The sequence below is a fragment of the Octopus sinensis genome, linkage group LG22, assembly GCF_006345805.1.
Source record: "Octopus sinensis linkage group LG22, ASM634580v1, whole genome shotgun sequence".
NCBI lineage: Eukaryota > Metazoa > Mollusca > Cephalopoda > Octopoda > Octopodidae > Octopus > Octopus sinensis.
Window position 1 is genome coordinate 15,984,754 of NC_043018.1, and position 23,460 is coordinate 16,008,213.

Here is a 23,460-nt window from a genome sequence, read left to right on the forward strand (position 1 = left end):
TCTGTGGTAAATCATTCTCTGACCCAGGTAACTTAACTAAACACAAACACATCCATACAGGAGAGAAGCCATATGACTGTGATATCTGTGGTAAATCATTCTTTCAACGGCGCCAGTTAACCGAACACAAATATATTCATACAGGAGAGAAGCCATGTCACTGTGAAATCTGTGGTAAGTCTTTCACTCGAAATGGTAGTCTGACTAACCACATACGTCTTCACACAGGAGAAAAACCATTCCACTGTGATATCTGTGGTAAATCCTTCTGTCAAAGAAGTCACTTAACCAGACATTTATTTGTTCATACAGAAGAATAACAACATCTGTATCAACACTTAAAAGAAATAACTTATTTAACTCTAAATATATTTACACAGATGCTGTACTGTGATATCAAGTTCTCAAAAGAATATTTTATATACCGTAAATCTTCGAGTACAATCCGCACTTTTTTTCCCCAAAATTTAAAGGTCAAAATCCCTAGTTCGTACTATATACGAGGTTAAAAATGAAAGATATTTTCTAAGCAATATCCGAGTCTCTATTTGCTATCCGGCAATGTTTATTCAAATGCATTTTGCGATGTCGGGCGTGAAAATACCTTAAGCTAAGCCTGAAAGCAATGAAGTCATAAAAGAATCATCCATAATTTGCAATAAGAAACATTTATTAAACGTTATTACTGTTATTTCTTTATCTTCTGCAAACAAAATGCACAAAAAAGCTACACGTTTTCATTATATTAAATATACAATGATAATAAAGGACTTTGCTGTATACATTTTTACAAACCAAGGACGTTATATAGACCTCCTTGACTCAAGTTAGAGAAGGGGTGCGTATTATACACTAGGTTTAAGGTTTTCAGAGGTACAGCCCCCTAAAAATCCCCTGCATATTATACTCAAGAGCGGACTATACTCGAGGATTTACGGTATATCAAAAAATATATACATTTGTGATATTTTTAATAAAACTCATTATTTCAGAATATTCATCTGTCTTCCATTTATTTATTTGATATCAGTTACAAATTTTGGCACAAGGCCAGCAATTTCAGGAGGGGTAGTAGTCAATTATATTGACCCCAGTATTCTACTGGTACTTATTTTAATCGATCCCAAAATGATGAAAGGCAAAGTTGACCTCAGTACCATTTGAACTCAGATGAAATACCACTAAGTATTTTACCTGATGATTTATTTATTTATTTAATATCACAAGCCGTGTATGATAGCATCATTTGTTCTAGGTTTCCACTGAGACAATTTCCAATGGTGAGAATGACAGGGGAATGTCCAACTTGGTACAAAAGAAATAAGTGACTGAGTATAATGACCACTGGTTTTTCAGTTCCTTTACCTATTTCTTTACTACCCACAAGGGGCTAAACACAGAGAGGACAGACAAATGGATTAAGTCAATTACATCAACCCCAGTGCGTAAATGATACTTAATTTATCGACCCCGAAAGGATGAAAGGCAAAGTCAACTTTGGCGGAATTTGAACTCAGAACGTAACGGCAGACGAAATACCACTAAGCATTTCGCCCGGCGTGCTAACGTTTCTGCCAGTTCTTTTACCAATGTTTACATCATCCATTTGAAGATCATGTTTCATTACCTTGTCCCATGTCTTCTTGGGTTTACCTCTTCCACAGATAAAGATCAGCACTTCTTTACACAGCTGTCCTCATCCATACGCATCACATGACTACACCATTGGTCATCTCTCTTGCACACCACATCTGATGCCTCTTTGCCAAATTTTTCTCTCAAAACACTTGCACATCCATGCAAAGCGTACTAGCTTCATTTCTTCCATGCCTATGCATATCCTCAGCAGTCACAGCCGGTGTTATGTAACTCGTACCCATGCCAGTGATACACAAAAGCACCCATTACACTCTTGGAGTGGTTGGCATTAGGAAGGGCATCCAGCCACAGAAACCAGGCCAAATCAGATTGGAACCTGGTGCAGCTCTCCAGCTTACCAGTTTTAGTCCAACCCATGCCAGCATGGAAAGCAGATGCTAAATGAGGATGACGATATATGTGTGTCATCATCATCATCAACATTTAACCCTTTAGTGTTCTGATTATTCTATCAAACATAATGCTTATTGATTCCCATTGATTTGAATTAATCCTGCATTATCTCATATCTTCAAGATCTTGATGATGTAATTACTTAATGTAGAATAACATTGTAGGGTAGGTGTGAGAGCCTGGATCTGGTCAGTCTGAACATAAAACAGATTAAATATTTTGACCGGTTTAAATACTAAAGGGTTAACGTCTGTTGTCCATGCTGGCATAGTTTGGACAGTTTGACCAGGGCTAGTAAGCTGAGGGGCAGCACCAGATCCCAGTCTGATTTGGCATGGTTTCTATGACTGGATGCCCTTCCTAACACCAACCATTCTGAGAGTGCAATGGGTGCTTTTACGTGCACCCATTACCTCTAGCTTACTGGTATTTGATGGAGTCGGCGAACTGGCAGAGACATTAGCACGCCGGGCGAAATGCTTTGTGATATTTCGTCTGCTGCTGCGTTCTGAGTTCAACTTTGCCTTTCATCCTTTCGGGGTCGATAAATTAAGTACCAGTGACGCACTGGGGTCGATGTAATCGACTTAATCCGTTTGTCTCTACTTGTTTGTCCCCTCTATGTTTAGCCCCTTGTGGGCAGTGAAGAAATGGGTATTTGATGGAATCTATTTTCTGTACATTTTTAGTGTTTATTGTACAAAAACTATTTTCCCAGTTAACCTACCTTGGATATTATTACACCTATTAAGTGTCCACAGCTTGCACCAGGTTCATCTTATGGAATTTCTACCTTCATCTTTCCTACAGATCAAAAGATTTCTGAGTTGTCTGCTTTCCTACTTACTAAGACTTTTGTTTTCGCTAAGATAACTCTAAGGCCCTTTGATTCTAGACTTTGTATCCACACGTGAAGTCTCTTCTCTAGTTTTGGTAGTGATTCAGCTACAAGAACATCATCAGTATAGAGGAGTTCCCAGGGGCAGCCCACCTTAAATTTCTCTGTTATTGCCTGAAGGATTGTGATGAACAAGGAGGGGACTGAGAACTGCTCCTTGGTGAGCCTCTACTTGTACCTTGAATTCATTGCCAACCCCCATCTTACAGACTGCATCCCTGTACATGGCTTGTACAGTTCTTACAAACGACTCCTCTATCCGTAGTTTACACATTGATCATCAAATAAGGGATTAAGGGACCTTGTCAAAGGCCCTCTCCATGTCAACAAAAACTTTGTACAGAAGTTTGTCTTTGGCTAGGTACTTCTCCTGCAGCTGCCTTACCAGAAATATGGCATCAGTGGTGCTTCTCCCTGGCACAAAACTAAACTGCACCTCATCTAGACTAACTCTTTTGTTAATTAGTTGGGCTATGTCCCTCTCCACGACTTTCATCACCTGATCCAACAATTTGATACCTCCATAGTGTGTGTATGTATATATATATATATAATATATATATATATAACCAAGAAGAAAGCAACAAGAATGGATCGGTAGTTTAGTACAATTGTTTCATACTATAAACTATGTATATATATATATATATATATATATATGTCTATGTATGTATGTATTGTTCATTGAAGAAATAAGGGGTGAAGGTCCAAAGATGGAAGCAGAGGTAAGAATGAAGAGGTCTAAAAGTAAATGTAGCAAAGAGGAGTCTTAGTCAAGCAATGAAGCACAAAGGACCCTACAGCCATCCGGGAAGGAATGATGTCTGATATGCAGAAAATAGGTAAGTAAATATTTTATGTACCCAGTGTATATAAGAGATCTCTTGGAAGGATATCTATTAGAGATATTAATATAATAGCCAAAAGCACCATCTGATCGTAGCCGTTGCTAGCCTCGTCTGGCACCTGTGCTGGTGGCACGTAAAAAGCACCCACTACATTCACTGGTTGGTGTTAGGAAGGGCATCCAGCTGTAGAAACATTGCCAGATCAGACTGGGCCTGGTGCAGCCTTCTGGCTTCCCAGACCCCGGTTGAACCGTCCAACACATGCTAGCATGGAAAGCGAACGCTAAACGATGATGATGATGATGATGAGGTCTATTGCGTGCTTGTTCAGATAATTTGTGACAAAGTGCAGGCATGGTTGTGCGTTTAACTAGTTTGACTCCCATCCATGTGGTTTCAGGTTCAGTCCTTCCATGTGGCACTTCTGGTGTCTCTTCTGTAGGCTGAAGCCAATCAAAGCTTTGTGAGTGGATTTGGTAAATGGAAACTGAAAGAAAATAAAACCATCATATATAGGTGCAGTAGTGGCTGTTTTGTAAGTAGCTTGCTTACCAACCACATGGTTCCAGGTTCAGTCCCACTGCGTGGCACCTGGAACAAGTGTCTTCTACTATAGCCTCGGGCCGACCAAAGCCTTGTGAGTGGATTTGGTAGACGGAAACTGAAAGAAGCCTGTCATATATATGTGTGTGTGTTTGTCCCCCCAACATTGCTTGACAACCAATGCTGGTGTGTTTACGTCCCCATAACTTAGCGGTTTGGCAAAAGAGAACCACAGAATAAGTCCTGGGGTCGATTTTCTCAGCTAAAGGCGGTTCTCCAGCATGGCCACAGTCAAATGACTGAAACACGTAAAAGAGTAAAAAAGGGAGTATATGAATGTGTATTTGTCAGCGTTTCCTTATGCCGTCATCATATGGTGATTGTAAGCAAGCGTCATCATCATCATCATCATCATAAAGCCATGTCATATCCAGTCTTCCATGGAAACATGCCTGTCTAACCAAAAGTTAATATTACCTTGCTTGGAAAGAGGTGAGGGTTGGCAACAGGAAGGGCATCCAGCTGTAGAAAATCTACTTTAATGAATTCTCTCTGATCCATGGAAAAGTGACAATAATGATGATGATGATGGTCGTCATCGTCATCATCATCATAATAATAATAATGATGATGATGATAAGTGCGAAATTCACTTCATACTCATTTTTTTTCACCCATTTTCTAGAATAACTTTGTATCACCTTAAAATAATTCAATAAATAAGAAAACAAGGTTTAAATGTTTTAATTTTGAATTTATTACACAACTTGCCGGTGATACGTTAAAAGCACCGTCCGAAAGTGGCAGAAGCCAGCACCACCCGACTGGCGTCCGTGTCGGTGACACGTAAAAGCACCAACCGATCATGGCCATTTGCCAGCCTCCTCTGGCCCCTGTGCCAGTGGCACGTAAAAAGCACCCACTACACTCACGGAGTGGTTGGCGTTAGGAAGGGCATCCAGTTGTAGAAACACTGCCAGATCAGACTGGAGCCTGGAGCAGCCCCCTGGCTCCCCAGACCCCAGTCGAACCAGCCAACCCATGCTAGCATGGAAAGCGGACGTTAAACGATGATGATGATGACTAATTTAGGTAACTTTTTGCTTACATGTCCCATTTACTCAGTAATATAACAGAGATGTTGAAGAAGGCAAAAACAGAGACACCAGTGAGGATACAGAAGTGATTTACTTTTTAATGAGGTAATATTTATTTAGCATTGAGTTAGACTTGACATTCTCATTGTACGAACCTCTGGCTTACCAACTCAAAGCTCCTTGTGACATTGTTCACAACATAAATATAAAATAAATAAGTAAGTGAACATGATTCTGGTTAAATAAGATATTTTTCAAAGACAATATACCACAAATAACACAATGATATGGTTTCTCTCTTGTAAGAATGCATTTGTTAGTAGTGAGGTTACATTTTGCAGAGAATAACTGTTTACAGGTATCACAAAGGTAAGATGCTTTCCCTGTCTTTCTCCTCATCAATAAAATTTATTTTTCTCAAATTCATCATCATCATCATTTAGCGTCTGCTTTCCATGCTAGCATGGGTTGGACGGTTCAACTGGGGTCTGGGAAGCCAGGAGGCTGCACCAGGTCCAGTTTGATCTGGCAGTGTTTCTACAGCTGGATGCCCTTCTTAACGCCAACCACTCCGTGAGTGTAGTGGGTGCTTTTTACGTGCCACCGGCACAGGTGCCAGGTGAGGCTGGCAACAGCCACGATCAGTTGGTGCTTTTTACGTGCCACCAGCATGGGGGCACATAATTCATTCTCCAGATTATTTCTTCTCTCACCACAATATACCATGTCTCTTCTTTTCATTTTTATATATTCTACCCATAAGAAATTCTTCTATTGCTGTTGATACATAAAGATGTCAACACATTTGAGAAATTTCCCAACTTTAATTAGAATGCCAAAAATCAACTGATATGCATTCATTCTATACAGCAAAAAAAAAAAAAACGGTGCTAATAAATCCACTGAGTGAAAATATTTCTGAGTAATTCTTCCATAGATTTATTAAAGTGAAGTTGTGTCTCATCTGTACTTCTTTCATCAGTCTTTAAGAGATGGTAAATATTGATGTTGCATCTGATGTAAGCGATTATTTTAGTCCAATATTCTTTGATTTTCTGAAATAACAAAGAAATAGTATAAGACACAGAGAGGTGCATTCTAATACCAATAAAAACTGCAGAAATAAACATTTACTGTGAACTAATGTGCTTTACTTTTAAATCTGTTTTGAAAATCATGAAGAAATCACAAAAATAGAAGTCAAAGCTGGCCTTGAGAACGCTTAGCAAAGAAAATGGGATCTTTTTACCATAAATGAAATGGCCATACTTAGAACACAGAAAAGAAGTAGGTAGAAATTTCCTGAAGTGTGCTGTATAGAAATTAGGGATGTACAAGAGGTGGGGTGGGACCAGAAGCAGTTTAACAGAGGATCTAAACTTCAGGGCTATAAACACGAAGATCGGCCAGATTTCCTTTGTCCGGTAAAATATATACAGGAAATTCCAGGTTAAAGGAATCGGGGTTAACTGAAGTTTATTTAAATACTGTTTGGTGGTACAATTACACAAGCTAACAAGATTGGTCCTTCATCAACAATGTGAGAGAGTACGATCAGTCACTTAAGCTCGGGTCGCATTCTCCACCGAACCAGAAGTCCGTTCTCTGCGAACCCAGCTCGATAACTAGTCTCCTTGAAGATCAACTAGAAATGAGTGGGTTTGAAGTCAGCTTCGATAATAGGCAGCTGGACATCGGCGACGGTGCATGCCCATGAATATGCTTGTGAGCTGATGTGAAGAGAGACAATGAGGCGTCCGTACACTGATTGTGAAGCCTCGCTCTCTATAACACACACATATATATACAACGGGCTTCTTTCAGTTTCCGTCTACCAAATCCACTCACAAGGCTTTGGTCGGTCCTAGGCTATAGTTAAGGACACTTGCTCAAGGTGCCACGCAGTGGGACTGAACCCGGAACCATGTGGTTCGTAAGCAAGCTACTTACAACACAGCCACTCCTACGCCTGTAGTGGAATGTTTTTGGCGATCTTTCGTCTCTAGTAGACCTTTCCGTCGATTTCCGTAAAAAAATTTTTTTTTTTACATATGGGCTTGCGGGAACTTTTGAAGTAATATACATACATATACACATACACCGAGTAAAAAATTTCAGTTATCTCTTTCTTTCACACATTACTCTGTCTCTTCACACACACTAACAGAAGCACTTCACTTACACAACATACTGTCTGTCTCCCACACCCCATCAAACACACACACACACATGTACATCAATGCTTCCCATGCACGGTAACTTCAAAAGAACTTCCCTCGTCATACAATCGCTTTCTCTTAGTCTCTTTCGCTCTCATTACTTCAAAAGTTCCCGCAAGCCCATATGTAAAAAAAAAATTTTTTTACGGAAATCGACGGAAAGGTCTACTAGAGACGAAAGATTGCCGTTGGCGATGTTTCGCATGTTGTAGCACAAGTTTTCCGTCGATTTCCGTAAAAAACTTTTATTTTTTTTACATAAGTAATGAGAGCGAAAGAGACTAAGAGAAAGCGATTTTATGACGAGGAAGTTTCTCTTTGAAGTTACCGTCTAGGGGAAGCATTGATGTACATGTGTGTGTGTGTGTGTTTGATGGGGTGTGGGAGACAGACAGTATGTCATGTAAGTGAAGTGCTTCTGTTAGTGTGTGTGAAGAGACAGAGAGTAATGTGTGAAAGAGAGAGATAACTGATTTTTACTCGGTGTGTGTGTATATGTATGTATGTATGTGTGTGTATGTATGTATGGCCGATTCATCGTAATTACAATGAATCGGCCATACATACACACACATACATAGATACATACACACACACACATACATACATACATATATACACACACCGAGTAAAAAATCAGTTATCTCTCTCTTTCACACATTACTCTCTGTCTCTTCACACACACTAACAGAAGCACTTCACTTACATGACATACTGTCTGCCAGATTCCTGTCTATTGGTTCAGAAGCCGGGATGTTTCACAGAGTCTATTTGTAGCCGGTAGTCTAGTTAGGATGTCTAGCATCCTCGTTGCTGTATCCTCATTCAGGATTACTGTTGCGTAGGAATGTTTTGTCAGGTCCGAAGTGATCTTCATCATGTTCAAATACGTTTCAGCTTTTGCGAACCAGACCTCGCCCACCCTAGGCCAGAATCGTGGCAGCTTCAGTGCGATGATGATGTTCTCGCTCGTCATGATTCTGTATTTTCTATTTGGGGGTCACCACTTATAACTATACATAAAAATAACTCCAAACGAATGTGCGTTGAGAGGAAGCGAATCAGTCAGCCAAGTTCTGGTTTTATTTTCTGCCAAACCGGAAATCCTTTCTCTGCGGACCAGCTTTATAACTAGTCTGCAGTGAAGATCTTTACTCTTTACTCTTTTACTTGTTTCAGTCATTTGACTGTGGCCATGCTGGAGCACCGCCGTTATTCGAACAAATCGACCCCAGCACTTATTCTTTGTAAGCCTAGTACTTATTCTATCGGTCTCTTTTGCCGAACCGCTAAGTTACGGGGACGTAAACAAACCAGCATCGGTTGTCAAGCAATGTTGGGGGGGTGGTGGACAAACACTAACACACACACACTCACACATATATACACATACATGTATACGACGGGCAAGGAGACGCAATGGCCCAGTGGTTAGGGCAGCGAACTCGCGGTCATAGGATCGCGGTTTCGATTCCCAGACCGGGCGTTGTGAGTGTTTATTGAGCGAAAACACCTAAAGCTCCACGAGGCTCCGGCAGGGGATGGTGGTGATCCCTGCTGTACTCTTTCACCACAACTTTCTCTCACTCTTACTTCCTGTTTCTGTTGTACCTGTATTTCAAAGGGCCGCCCTTGTCACTCTCTGTGTCACGCTGAATATCCCCGAGAACTACGTTAAGGGTACACGTGTCTGTGGAGTGCTCAGCCACTTACACGTTAATTTCACGAGCAGGCTGTTCCGTTGATTCGGATCAACCGGAACCCTCCTCGTCGTAACCGACGGAGTGCTTCCATCATACGACGGGCACTCTTGTATAGGTATGCCTAAATTTTATGGAGACGTCGTCGGAATTTGAACTCAGAACGTAAAGACCCGAATTGGAACCAGGCCATTAAAATTTTTAAAAAACCCCCAAAGACCGACGAAAAAAAAAAGGCCCGGGCCTTTTTCTAATTGTAATTGCTAGTTATCCCCCCTTATCTGCCACGCTCTCTACGATCTTCCCTCGCAACGCACGTGTTATGTACATTTCCCTTTAAATGGTTTGTCTTGTTTCAGGACAACAGAAACTGGCAAAATGGGGAAATCTTCGCGACATCAAGGTGAAAACAAATATAAAGTAAGTTTTATTAATGTCCGAACATCGAATCTATCAACCGTCTATTGCTGTTCAGAAAAATCTAAGTTATAATTAAGTAATTAATAGATCTTCAACAATACTTTATCATAGTGCTCGTTTCTCATCTGCTAGAAATAACAGCCACGTACTTTACTGTTCTGTTAAAAAAAAAAAAAAAAAGGATATATTCGATAATATTATCTTAGGTAAACTATCCCTGAAAGGACGGGATTGTCACGGGTGGAGGGCCTTTGAACATAGGTCTACTCAGTCAGGGCTGACCGGTCGCTAAACGTCAACAAGGCATGCTTTTTTAGATTCGTCAGGATTTAGTTAATTAGTTATTTTATTATTAACAATTAACATCGGCGTAATTGTCCATCATTGTATGTGTAGTTATTATTAAAGAAAGAGCTGTCCAATGGATCGTAGTTCGTTACTGGTATATTCAAAACTTAGGGCCATACCTACACACGTCTCACAATTACAAAATAAAACTTGAAACTTTGAAGAATATGATGTGATATATGTCAGTGTATACGCTCTCACCAATTTTTTTTTCCACATTAAATTCCGATATAACCGTAATCTACATAATCCGAAAGCTATTTACAGAAAATTTCACTTTAAAATATCCATTTTTCTGAATGTTATGGGGGAAACAAATTCGAAGGATACACTTGTGAACTTACACCGTGTAACCGACCACAGTCCATTACTGGTATTCAAACTATACAGCAGGGATTCTTGACCATTTTTTTAATAAACGTACTCCTTTGATTACTGTTTTATTGTGGTGTCCCCCCCCCTCCCCAAGGTATTCGATGTTTAAAAACTACCTTTATAGAAACTAATTACAAAATTCCTATCTTGTTTTTCACACATCAACTTGTGTAGATTGAATTATGTAAAATATTAGAGAAAGAAACCCAGCTGTTTCTTGCAATACATACCAACGCATACATCTGAAGCAAGATTTTTCAGGGACCCTTAAAATAGTTGTGGATCCCCAATTTACTGTTTGGTTGTGTGGACGCCAGAAATCTTATATTGGACCCCAGAAATCCAAACCATTCGTTTGGATCTAGGGCGGAATTCCGGTTAAAGCACCCCATATAACGCCTCATAACTTCTTTATTTTTCGGAATTTTCAGAAACTTTTTTTTGCGAATTTGTGTTCTACACACGGGAATTCATACGATTAAGCAAAAAAAACAATTTTTTTTTATGGGTGATTTAGCTGTTTTTAGCACACCTCACGACTACCTGATATGTTCATCTTTTCTTTGTTACTCTGGCATGTATTGATGTATTTCAATATTTTTCTCCCCATAAACACATTTAATGGAATGATGATGCACTCAAAAGTGGCCCTTTGCTGGGATTTAAGCAAAAAAATTCAGACTGTCCGTATTTTAAACTTATTTAAAAAAGAAATTGGGAAAAGAGTGGAACTTTTAGGATTTAGAGGAGGGGTAAAAAAATTTTTTTTATATAATCATATGAATTCCTGTGTCTGGAATTTGCAAACGTTTTCTGAAAATTCCAAGCAAATAACAGTATTATGAAGGGTTATACGGAGTGCTTAAACCAGAATTCTACTTTTGATATATATGTTTCTGAGACTGGTCCTCATATAAACTTTCTGTTTTACACTAATCTCAATTAAAAATTTCATTAAAATAATTGTGTTCCAAACACCTGCTTAATATTTACAAAATTATCTTGCTAAAATTCTTCATTCTTCTCAAAATCAGTTGACAGAAAGGCAGTTCATTTCCACAGAAATATAGTTGACAAGGGTTAAAATGGTCTAAAAACCTTCCATCAGAATTTGATGCTAACTTGTTCCAAATATCAGTTTAATAATTTATTTGACAAAATTTATTGAAACAAAGGCAATGTATTTCAACAGAAATATGGTAACAAAAGGGTTAAAGTGATCTAAATTAAAACTTTCCATGAAAATTTCATTTTAAAATAATTATGTTTCAAACAGCTTAATAATTACAAAATTGCTTTGCTAAATTCTTCATTATTTTTAAAACTAATTGAAACAAATCTGTTAATTTCAACAGTAATATATTAACAAAACTGTCCATTCAACTCTAACCTATCTCTTTGTTTTTAGTTCAAGAAGTTTTCTGATCGTGTTGCTGCAGTAAAGATCGATGTTGTACATAAGATACGACAACCAACAGAAGACAGTGAGGTAAGAATATTTTCATCTTTGGATTTCACACATCAGCATTACCACAGAAAAATTGTGATTACAGTTTTTGTAAATCTTTTCTTATATAGGCGCAGGAGTGGCTGTGTGGTAAGTAGCTTGTCTACCAACCACATGGTTCTGGGTTCAGTCCCACTGTGTGGCACCTTGGGCAAGTGTCTTCTACTATAGCCTTGGGCCGACCAAAGCTTTGTGAATGGATTTGGTAGACAGAAACTGAAAGAAGCCCGTTGTATATATATGTTTGCATTTGTGTGTCTGTATTTTTCCCCTAGCATTGCTTGACAACCGATGCTGGTGTGTTTATGTCCCCGTTACTTAGTGGTTCAGCGAAAGAGACGGATAGAATAAGTACTGGGCTTACAAAAGAATAAGTCCCGGGGTCAAGTTGCTCATTTAAAGGCGGTGCTCCAGCATGGCCGCAGTCAAATGACTGAAACAAGTAAAAGAGTAAAGGGTATATCCTCTTGATTAAACTGTATGGAGTGCAATGTTACCTGGTAGTGAGATGTGCGCCCTGAATGCAGAGGACATGCTCTGCTGGATGTGTGATGTCAGTGTCTGTGTGTGTGATGGGGCATTGGTGTATTGAGGGAGAAGTTGGGCATAAGAGGGATTATATGCAGTGTGCAAGAGAGGAGACTGCGCTGGTTTGATCATGGGATGCAAAAAAAGTGCTGATTACTTGGAGGGAAGTTGTGAAAGAGGGGGACCCAAGAAGACATAGGACAAAGTTTTGAAGGTTCATCTCAAAATGCTGAGCCTTACAAAGGAGGTGACTGAGGACTGAGATAAGTGGTGCATTGGAATGAACCCAAAACCCTGTGGTTTGAAGCAGATTTTCTAACCACACATTCATACCTGCACCTTTATTTATATGCTTATTATTATTATCTTCTTTTTTTCTTCAGGATTATGAAACATATTTTCAGGCTGCCCTCATTAAATGGACTTCCCTCAATCATACAAATGACTACAGTAAGTGTTTTACCAATCCTGCAACCCCTCTGCTTCTTATTGAATGGTCTGCTCTAGACCATCCAAATTACTATAGTATTTTAGCTATGTTGTTACATCTCATTAAATGGACTGCTCTAAACTATATAATTGACAACTGTATTTCAGTCATTCTGTTAACCCCTCCTCATTAAAGTGGACTGATCTCAACTAGCCAAAGGACAACAGAGTATATATTAGTTTTAACACTCATCATTAAATGGACTATGCGAGGTGGCGGAACTGTTAGCACGCTGGGCGAAATGCTTAGAGGTATTTTGTCTGCTGTTATGTTCTGGGTTCAAATTCTGCCAAGGTCGACTTTGCCTTTCATCCTTTCGGGATTGATTAAATAAGTACCAGTTGTGCACTGGGGTTGATGTAATCGACTTAATCCGTTTGTCTGTCCTTGTTTGTCCTCTCTGTGTTTAACCTCTTGTGGGTAGTAAAGAAATTGGTATTTCTTCTGCCACTATGTTCTGAGTTCAGATTCCGCCGAGGTTGACTTTGCCTGTTGTACTTTCAAGGTTGATAAATTAAGTACCAGTTGCATGCTGGGATTGATCTAATTGACTGCCAGCTCCTGTGGCACGTAAAAAGCACCCACTACACTCTCGGAATGGTTGGCATTAGGAAGGGCATCCAGCTGTAGAAACACTGCCAGATCAGATTGGGGCCTGGTGCAGCCTCCTGGCTTCCCAAACCCCTGTCGAACCGTCCGACCCATGCCAGCATGGAAAACGGACGTTAAACGATGATGATATCATTGAAATCTCAAAGCTCTGAGATAATGCGTGATTAATTCAATACAATATGAATAAATAAGCATTTCTTGTGACAGGGTAATCTGATTGTTATAGAAGTAAACCAGGAAGTTTGTATTGTAGGATCTAAGGCGGAGATGGATATTCAAGGGATTAAGAGATCCCTGGGGTAATGAAGAATATGTCTGTGGTTTTGAAGTTTCCTTTTTACAATGTATTTATGCAATAATAAATCTCTGAGCGAGATGTAAACCGTAAGCACTCGACAACGTAAAGTATATTAGCCATCTCAATATGACCAACCACTAGGGATGGGTGTTACTGTAGCTTTTTAGCCCCAGGAGATCATCACCTCCAGCTGGCTTTAGACACAATTTCTTATCTCTTAAGATATTTGCAATGGGGGGGGGGGTCATCCCCTCTCGAAAACCTAAGTGATACGCATGGACTGCAGTTTCGAGATTATTGTCTCTTGTCAACACACGCTAATCACCGTTTTTTTCTTATTTTCAGAGACTTTTGTGGCAGACATTGCTAGCCAGTCGAGAACATTTGTTCAACTTGTTCATCATGAAGTAAGATGTATTTTGTTGCTACATGTTTACATGTGTGTGTGTATGTGCGCATTTACAACTTTGCATGGACACGTATTTGTATTACTATATTGTTTTTTTTTTGCATATTTTTATATTGCTACATGTCTAACACTTTAAATTGCTGCCTCTCGTATATCTACATGTTTATCTTTACAATGCTACATGTCAGCATCTCTACAACTTCCCATATTTCATTGCCAAATGTTTGCATTGCTATATCTTTAGTATTTGCATTGCTACATGCTGTATGGGAAGATGAATGGAGGTATGATGTGTCATCACTAGTGATTACTCCAAACACCATGATGTTGACTGGATGTTTGATTTTTATCACTCTTGGTACATGTCCTCTGATTGACACCCAAACACTCTAAAATGTTTGTATTGGAGTTTCTGGTGCAAATGCCAAGCAGTACAGCATGTCCTTTCCAAATTTGTGGCAGAGTGAATTGCGTCATGGTGCTGGTTTTCTCACAGACGGTGCCCAGCTGACCCTACTATACTGTGTAGTTGACAAAATCAAAAACAAACAATTTCACATGTGTGAAATTAAAAATATAAAATAGCAACAATTTACCTTGTCACACCCTTTTTTGGTTGATGCTTAACATCATTCCTGGAATAACCAAGAAATTTGAATTCGCAGTTAAAGGGTTAACCCTTTAGCATTTAAACCAGCCGTAATGAGTTACCTGTTTTATGTTCAATTTTATATTGAAACTGGCCAGATCCAGCCTATCTAACCTAACCTTCAATGCCATTCTAAAAATATACAAATCACATTGAAATTTCAAAGCTATGAGATAATGCATGGTTTATTTAAAAACAATATGAATGTTAAAGTATTGTGATAGAATAATCCAAATGCTAAACGGTTAAACTTATGGCACCACTCAAAGACTTCTGTTTTTTACCTATTTTTCAGGACCAGATTGTGGCCACCTTGATAAAGCATCTCTCAGTTCCAGACAGTATGGCATATGAAGCTCTTCTGGAGTAAGTTTTTTTTTGACATTTTTTCCTTCATGTTTTAGTCTTCCAATTACCATTTTTTGGCATTTCTTCTGCTGCCAATTCTAGTTTTCATATTAAAAAACCAAATTATTAAATTGTTTTGCGTTATTTCATCAGTTTTTTTTTGGCGGGGGGTTGCTCAGACACCATGAGACGTTTTCAGCTCCCATGGGAAACCCGGCATGTACATACATACATACATACACGCACAAACACACATCCACACACACACACAATCACAAAGTATCAACGAGGCTATTACATGTTGTTATATATCACTGGTCACAATGCGCTTTGCATTGTTTTATCTTTCAAATGATGTCATTCCATGCCAGTATGAAAAGCAGGTACTAAAGTGTAACCTCTCGAAAGAGCTGTTCTTCACTCCTGCTCCAGAGCGTCGGCTGCGGGGTCATTCCGAAAAGCTCTATCTGCGACGATTTCATCTCAATCGAAGGAGAGCGGCTTTCTCCGTCCGGGTTGCAGATCCATGGAATAAGCTGCCAGACGAGATGGTGAGGATGCCAACGACCGCTCGGTTCAAAGTCTCCCTTGACCACAAGTGACCTGAACTCTTTACATGAACACCACTCTGTACATAACTCCATGTCCCCCTACATGGCCTTGCTTTTTGCTTTTTGAACCAAAAAATTAACTAACTAACTAACTAAATGATGATGATTGTGTGTGTGTGTCTGTATATAACATCATCATCATCATTATTTAATGTCCACTTACCATGCTGGCATGAGTTGAATGGCTTGACAAGGAACTGAAGCGCTGCAGGGTTGCATCAGGCTGCAGTATCTTGCTTTGGTATGGTCTCTACAGAGTGTACTTGATGCTTTTTTCGTGAAGTTTCTGTGTAAAGGAAAAGGGAAAAGCTGCCCCTACTAAGAGAAGTTGGAGGTGAGTGGCTGTAGGCCAGGTGTGGAAAGGTTAAGGACACAGATATTGTGTCGTGTAAGTACCTAGAAACGATGTTTCTTGGGGGCTAAAGCAACAGTGACATTGTCCCTTCTAGGATGGCTACATTATCAGAAAGGCTAATGTATGATAGAAGGACAAGCACAGATGTGTTGTTGTGGAGGAGATGCTTGGCTGAAGGAGATAAAAGGAAGGAAGGTAGTGATGGGGTGTTAGAGCAAATTGTGAACAAGAGGTGGGGGGGGGGACATGGATGAACGAAAGAATGAATGCTATTGAATTGTAATATTGGTGTATTGAACTGTATATAATATTGACCGTGTGACTTTGTTCTTTCTTCCATTCCAGTTTGGTGGTCCAACTTGCCAAAGATCTTCAGCATGATTTCTACAAACACTTCCACAGTGTGTTCAACGTGATGATTGATTTACTCAAAACACATCCACGAAATGTGCCTCTTCTTGAAATGATCTTCACTTGTCTTTCATATTTATTCAAATTCCTCTGGCGTTATATGGCAAAGGACATCAAAACAGTTTTTGGGTAAGAAACAAATCCATTCATTTCATCATCGTCATCATCTAATGTCTGTTCTCCATGCTGGTATGAGTTGGACAGTTTGACAGGTGCTGTCAAACTGTATGAGTTGGACAGTTTGACAGGAGCTGTCAAACTGTATGGGTTGCACAGTTTGACAGAAGCTGTCAAACTGTATGAGTTGGACAGTTTGACACGAGCTGCCAAACTGTATGAGTTGGGCAGTTTGACACGAGCTGTCAAACTGTATGGGTTGGACAGTTTGACAGGATCTGGTCAGCTGGAGCTACAGTTGTCTGTTTCGGCAAGGTTTCTATGGCTAGATGCCCTTCCTAATACCAAACATACCACAGAGTGTACTGGGTGCTTTTTACCTGGCACCAGCACCAAATACCATATTTTTTCCATGTTGCTCCCACAGTGCAATACTTCAAAGGAATTTGGCACTGGCATTGGTGCAGGTGCTTTTATGTGGCACCACCACAAGTGCTTTTCACGCGACACTGGCACTTTTTATATTTGAAACGATTAAAAGAAAACCAAACAAATATTTTTTGTGTTATTCTGAGTGGGAGAAGGCCGTCTTCATAGTTCTTGTAGCAACATCTTTGAGATTGGTAGAGAGAACTAGATCTTGTCATTCTCAGATTCTCCAAACCAGATCCTAAGCTCCATGTGGCTCCGGCAGAAGGTAATGGCGAACTTCTGCTGACATCTTCGCCACAACTTTCTCTCATTCTTTCCTCCTGCATCTTGCAGCTCACCTGCGACGGGCCGGCGTCCCGTCCAGGTGAGGAACCTATACACCAAGGGAACCGGGGAAACCGGCCCTTATGAGCCAGGCATGGCTCAAGAAGGAACAAACAACACACATATATGAAATGATGTTCATGGCTGCACATTCAATACAGTCATAGAAATTAAGTAAAAAACCAAAGGTGGTCACAGATGACCGCTCGGTACTTCTAGTATTAATGTGGGCCCTGCACGAGTGCATTTTTTGCGACATCAGCCCTGGTCCCAATTCTGCTGTGGTGGATGGGTCTTCTTGAGTACAATTGTGTTGGTAACCAGTGTTTGCTATGTTGTTGTGTTATTCATGGTTCTAGCCAAGATTTGAACCTGTGACTCTTCATTTCCATATGTTCCTCATCTTCTTCTATCTCTCCTTTACTCTACCACCAGCTACTATTCGCCAATACTTGATGCCAACAACAGACCTTACATCCGGAGATTTGCTGCTGAAAGTTTTGGTTTTCTTATCAGAAAGGTAAATAGTTTATTTCTGCTTCTTCACTCTCAAATTGTGTGCGTGTGTGCACGTGCTGTTCGCGTTGTGTTGTTCCCAGCTGGAAGATACCTATTTCTTTACTACCCACAAGGGGCTGAACACAGAGAGGACAAAAAGGACAGATACAAGGATTAACCCTTTAGCATTTAAACCGGCCATATCCGGCCAAAAGTATTCTGCCTGTTTTATGTTCAAACTGGCCATATCTGGTCTCTCACACCAACCCTACAATATCGTTTTAAAAATTAACAGCTACCTCATTAAAATCTCATGGCTACAAGATTAATGAATGATTAGTTCAAAACAATGTGGATGAAAAAGCATTAATTTTGGCAGAATAATGCGAACACTAAAGGGTTAAGTCAATTAAATCGACCCCAGTGCGTAACTGGTACTTATTTTATCGACCCCGAAAGGATGAAAGCAAAGTCAACCACGGCGGAATTTGAACTCAGAACGTAGCAGCAGTCGAAATACCTATTTCTTTACTACCCACAAGGGGCTAAACACAGAGAGGACAAACAAGGACAGATACAAGGATTAAGTCAATTAAATTGACTCCAGTGCGTAACTGGTACTTATTTTATCAACCCCCAAAAGGATGAAAAGCAAAGTCGACCTCGGCGGAATTTGAACTCCGAACGTAGCAGCAGTCGAAATACCTATTTCTTTACTACCCACAAGGGACTAAACACAGAGAGGACAAACAAGGACAGATACAAGGATTAAGTCAATTAAATCAACCCCAGTGCGTAACTGGTACTTATATGTTATCGACCCCGAAAGGATGAACGGCAAAGTCGACATCGGCGGAATTTGAACTCAGAACATAACGGCAGACGAAATACGGCTACGCATTTCGCCCGGCGTGCTAACGTTTCTGCCAGCTCGCCACCCAGCTGGACGATACTACTGGCTCACTTCCTATCCACGAAGCATGTATCCACTGACCAATTACATCTAGCAGCAGGGACAACTTACCATCAACATTTTACATTCTTCAACCTCCACAAGTTGATGTGAGAAAAACAGAAAAGGAATTTTGGAAAAAGTTTCTAAAAACATTGAATTGCTCTGGGAGTCCATCAGAATAAAAGAGTACTCAAAGGGGTCCATAGATAAAAAAAAAAAAATGGTTGAGAACCCCTGGTTTAAATATTAAATGGTTAATCCCCACCCTGCCACAGAGACAGCTTGTGTGCAAGTCTCCTTCATACCTGACCTTGATTATTTAATATATTTTCTGTTTTGCAGGTAAAAGACCCAGATCGTGTGTTAGACTTAATCTTTGAAAGTTTCAATCATCGCAGTCAGGTAAGTGTGGAATTCTTGGATCTTGCTTTCTTGGTTCTGACAATCACAACTGCCTCAGGTAGACTGAGCTTTCAGCATGGAAATGGAAGCAGTCACATCAAATTGATTTTATTATTACTATTATCTACTTGAAAATATAGCCACAAAACACGCATAGTCTTTTTACTAGTGTTTACTATATATTGTTTATGTACTTTATTGATTTTTAGAATAAGGTTTTTTTAATAGTATATGTTTTCTATATGGTGTGAATAATGTCTTTCACTATTAAATTGCTTAACCCTTTAGTGTTCAGATTATTCAATCAAACATAATGCCTATTGATTCACATTGATTTGAATTAATCATGAATTATCTCATATCTTCAAGATCTTGATGGTGTAATTACTTAATGTAGAATAACATTGTAGGGTAGGTGTGAGAGCCTGGATCTGGTCAGTTTGAACATAAAACAGATTAACTATTTTGGCCGGATATGGCCGGTTTAAATACTAAAGGGTTAATAGAGGTTTCTCTCTAAATTATATCCATATATCATATTTTGTGAAATTTGATTAGAATTGCTAAATTGAATTTTTCCCTGTAAGTTTGGAATTATATTCCCTATTATTATTACTATTATATATATATATATATATAATGTGGTATTGAGCAGAATATTTGCTGTAGCCCATCTTTTATAACAAGAGAAAACAATGTACATGATAACACTTCCAATTATTATTATTATTATTATTATTTTCTTCTTCTTCTCACAGTACATTCTTGGAATTGGACGTTTGTTGTTTGAAGTAATGAAAGGTGTGCGACAACACATGCACTCTTGTGCAGAAACGGTGAGACTTCATTTATTTCTTTCGTTATTTTGGCTTCCTTTGATAACCATGCATACAGTACCAGACCTGTTATCTGGCTTCCAGAAACCCTAGAATACTGTGCAATATACTGTACCATGTATTGAATAAAAAGACCCTATTTTTGAAGTTGGTTAATTTGTATATAATGTGTTAAAATAGTTTTGTTATTTACTTTTCTAAGGGGATCAATAAAAGTTAAATATACCCTGCATTAGAATTGTAGCAATTTGTACCTGTATGTATTAAATAAAATCATTGCCGTGTCAGTGGCACGTAAAAAGCACCATCCGAATCGTGGCCAAAGCCAGTGCCGCCTCGACTGGCTTCCGTGCCGGTGGCATGTAAAATGCACCAATCCGACCGTGGCCGATGCCAGCCTCGCCTGGCACCTGTGCAGGTGGCACGTAAAAAGCACCTACTACACTCACGGAGTGGTTGGCGTTAGGAAGGGCATCCAGCTGTAGAAACATTACCAGATAAGACCGGAGCCTGGTGCAGCCTTCCGGCTTCCCAGATCCCCGGTCGAACCGTCCAACCCATGCTAGCATGGAGAACGGACGTTAAACGATGATGATGATGATGGTGGTGGTATACTAGAGAAACAATTCTTAACTCTTTTGATACCAACCTGCCTGAAACCAGATCTGGCTCTGTAGTACAAATGTCTTGTTTTCAAATGTTTTGAATTAAAATCTTCCACCAAACCTTAGTCACAATTTATGTTCCTAACACTAACTTAATGATTACTAAGTTATTTTACTAAATTCTTTGTTATATTTAAAATAATTTGAAGAAATACAGAACATCTTAAAATAAATACAGTAGTGAAAGGGTTAAGTATTACTCATCATCATCATCATCATTTAACATCTATTTTCCATACTGACATGGGTTCTATGGTTTGACTGGAACTGGTAAGCAGGAAGGCTGTACCAGGTTACTGTCTGATTTGGCTGGGTTTCTACAACTGGATGCCCTTCCTAATGCCAACCACTACTGCATATAACAAAAACAAGTTAACAGTTACAGCTGAACAGAAAGTTTTCTTCATAGTGGAAGATGTCCGACATCATCACAGCAATAAAACATGTAAGAAAAAACAAAAAAACAAAAATTACGGGAGACTCAAATTCATATTGAGGACCCAGGGTAATATTTTGAGACTTTTGTGGAATAAAAATTACGTCTTGAATGTCATGAAATATGGCAATTCTTTTGTCTTGGAATTCCTTGTTTTTACCATAATATCTCTTACTTTTACTATTTCCAGATCTTTCCACTGATTCTACAAAGAATCGGTCCACATTCTACGAGCACTGACTCCTCTGAGTCTCCAATATTTCTCAAAGCTAAAACTTGTATATCTCACATGATGTCCGCAATGTCAGAGCACGTTTCTGGCTCCAACCATTTGGATCCTCTCTGGCCAATACTTTTGGTAAGTCATGGAATTGTCTGTCTTTGTCATAATTGGTTTGTTCTTTTTTTTTTTTTTTGTTTTTTTTTATGGTAGCAGAGATTGCAGACGGTCAAGATGGTAGGAGAATGTCCAGCCACCTGAAAGAGATACAGGTCACAAAACTAGAGTAGCAAGACATGGGGGCCACCAGTGTTAGGATGCTAGGGATTAATGAATCTAGGCAAATATTTAGAAAACGCTCAGTGTTAAACGAATTTGCTTAATTATGTGAAACAATGAGACACCAGTGAATTCAAGTAGAATACACATCCAAGGAAATTCCTCGTGTATGATAAGTAGATCCAATTATTGCTTATATGTGTGTGTGTGTGTGTGTGTGCATGATCATGCGTGACTTATACCTTATGAGCAAAATGGCTGTATGGTAAGAAGCTTATTGCCCAACTACATGGTTCTAGGTTCAGTCCCACTGCATAGCACCTCTACTATAGCCTCAGGCTGACTAAAGACTTGTGAGTGGAGATGGTAGACAGAAACTGAAAGAAGCCCATTGTGTGTGTATGTGCATATGTGTGTGTGTGAGTATGTGTATGTATATATATATATTATATAAAATTAGAGACAAAACCACCATTAGGCAAATCATACAATGAAAAACTTAAGCCAATACATAAGATTAATTAATTTATATTATTTAAATATATAACAAAATTATTAAAAAAGATAATTAGTATAACACTACGATCGTTTCATGGCTGTCCAATTCTTAAAATTTCGAGTTACAGTCATTCTTCAGGTGGTTTAAATATTTAACTTAGCGAGGTTTTATACACACACACATATATGCATATATATCATCATCATCATCATCATCGTTTAGCGTCCGCTTTCCATGCTAGCATGGGTTGGACGGGTCAACTGGGGTCTGTGAAGCTGGAAGGCTTCGTCAGGCCCAGTCAGATCTGGCAGTGTTTCTACGGCTGGATGCCCTTCCTAACGCCAACCACACATATACACACACACACACATATATATATATATATATTATGTGCTGTTTTTGTGTATATGTTTGTCTTCCATCACTGCTTGACAGCTGATGTTGGTGTTTACATCCCTGCAACTTAGCAGTACAGTAAAAGATACTGATAGAATAAGTACCAGGTTTTTTTTTAAAAAATAAAATACTGGAGTTGATTTCAGAAGTCGGTGCCCCAGCATGGCCACAGTCTAACGACAGAAACAAGGGAAAGATAAAAAGTGGACATTTTAAAGAATGAGGAAATCATCTCCTCCACTGATTGTTCTGTTCTGTTTATTTATTTTCCAGTCTCATGTAAAGTTACGCCAGAAACTGTGGATTGAAAACAGCGACCAGCATCAGCCCATAGCCTACTTACTGGAACTGTTGTTAGTGTGGCTGGACTTCAAACATGGATCCCTTGTAAATAACCCGGACGCAGTTGCTGAGGTAAGTCAGTTCCTTATGTAAGCCCCTTTCAGTAACAACCTCCTGTCCGCCCGATGGTGCCCTAAACCTTACGGAAACCCACCCTTATTACGCTAATGTAAGATGTTGCCATCCAGGGTTCAATCTTTTATCTTTTGGCATTCAGGGTTGGTGGGATGCATGTGTGTACATAGGAGTTCAGTATAATACCTATTTCTTAACTACCCACAGGGGGCTAAACACAGAGGAGACAAACGGATTAAGTCAATTACATCGACCCCAGTGCATAA

General features: G+C 39.4%; 1 protein-coding gene across 3 annotated transcripts in view; it reads left to right on the forward strand.

Moving 5' to 3' along the window:
* The first annotated feature begins 9,650 nt into the window (after positions 1-9,650).
* LOC115223260 (small subunit processome component 20 homolog) overlaps positions 9,651-23,460 on the forward strand; it is an 85,509-nt gene continuing 71,699 nt past the window's right edge. For all 3 annotated transcript variants that reach the window (XM_029793762.2, XM_036512303.1, XM_036512304.1), the window contains exons 1-11: positions 9,651-9,777; positions 11,909-11,989; positions 12,919-12,985; positions 14,281-14,342; positions 15,289-15,359; positions 16,653-16,847; positions 18,027-18,111; positions 19,387-19,446; positions 20,205-20,282; positions 21,574-21,741; positions 23,051-23,191. In XM_029793762.2, coding sequence (XP_029649622.2) covers positions 9,736-9,777; positions 11,909-11,989; positions 12,919-12,985; positions 14,281-14,342; positions 15,289-15,359; positions 16,653-16,847; positions 18,027-18,111; positions 19,387-19,446; positions 20,205-20,282; positions 21,574-21,741; positions 23,051-23,191 — 1,050 coding nt within the window. In that variant the 5' untranslated portion in view covers positions 9,651-9,735. The remainder of the gene's footprint in view (positions 9,778-11,908; positions 11,990-12,918; positions 12,986-14,280; positions 14,343-15,288; positions 15,360-16,652; positions 16,848-18,026; positions 18,112-19,386; positions 19,447-20,204; positions 20,283-21,573; positions 21,742-23,050; positions 23,192-23,460) is intronic.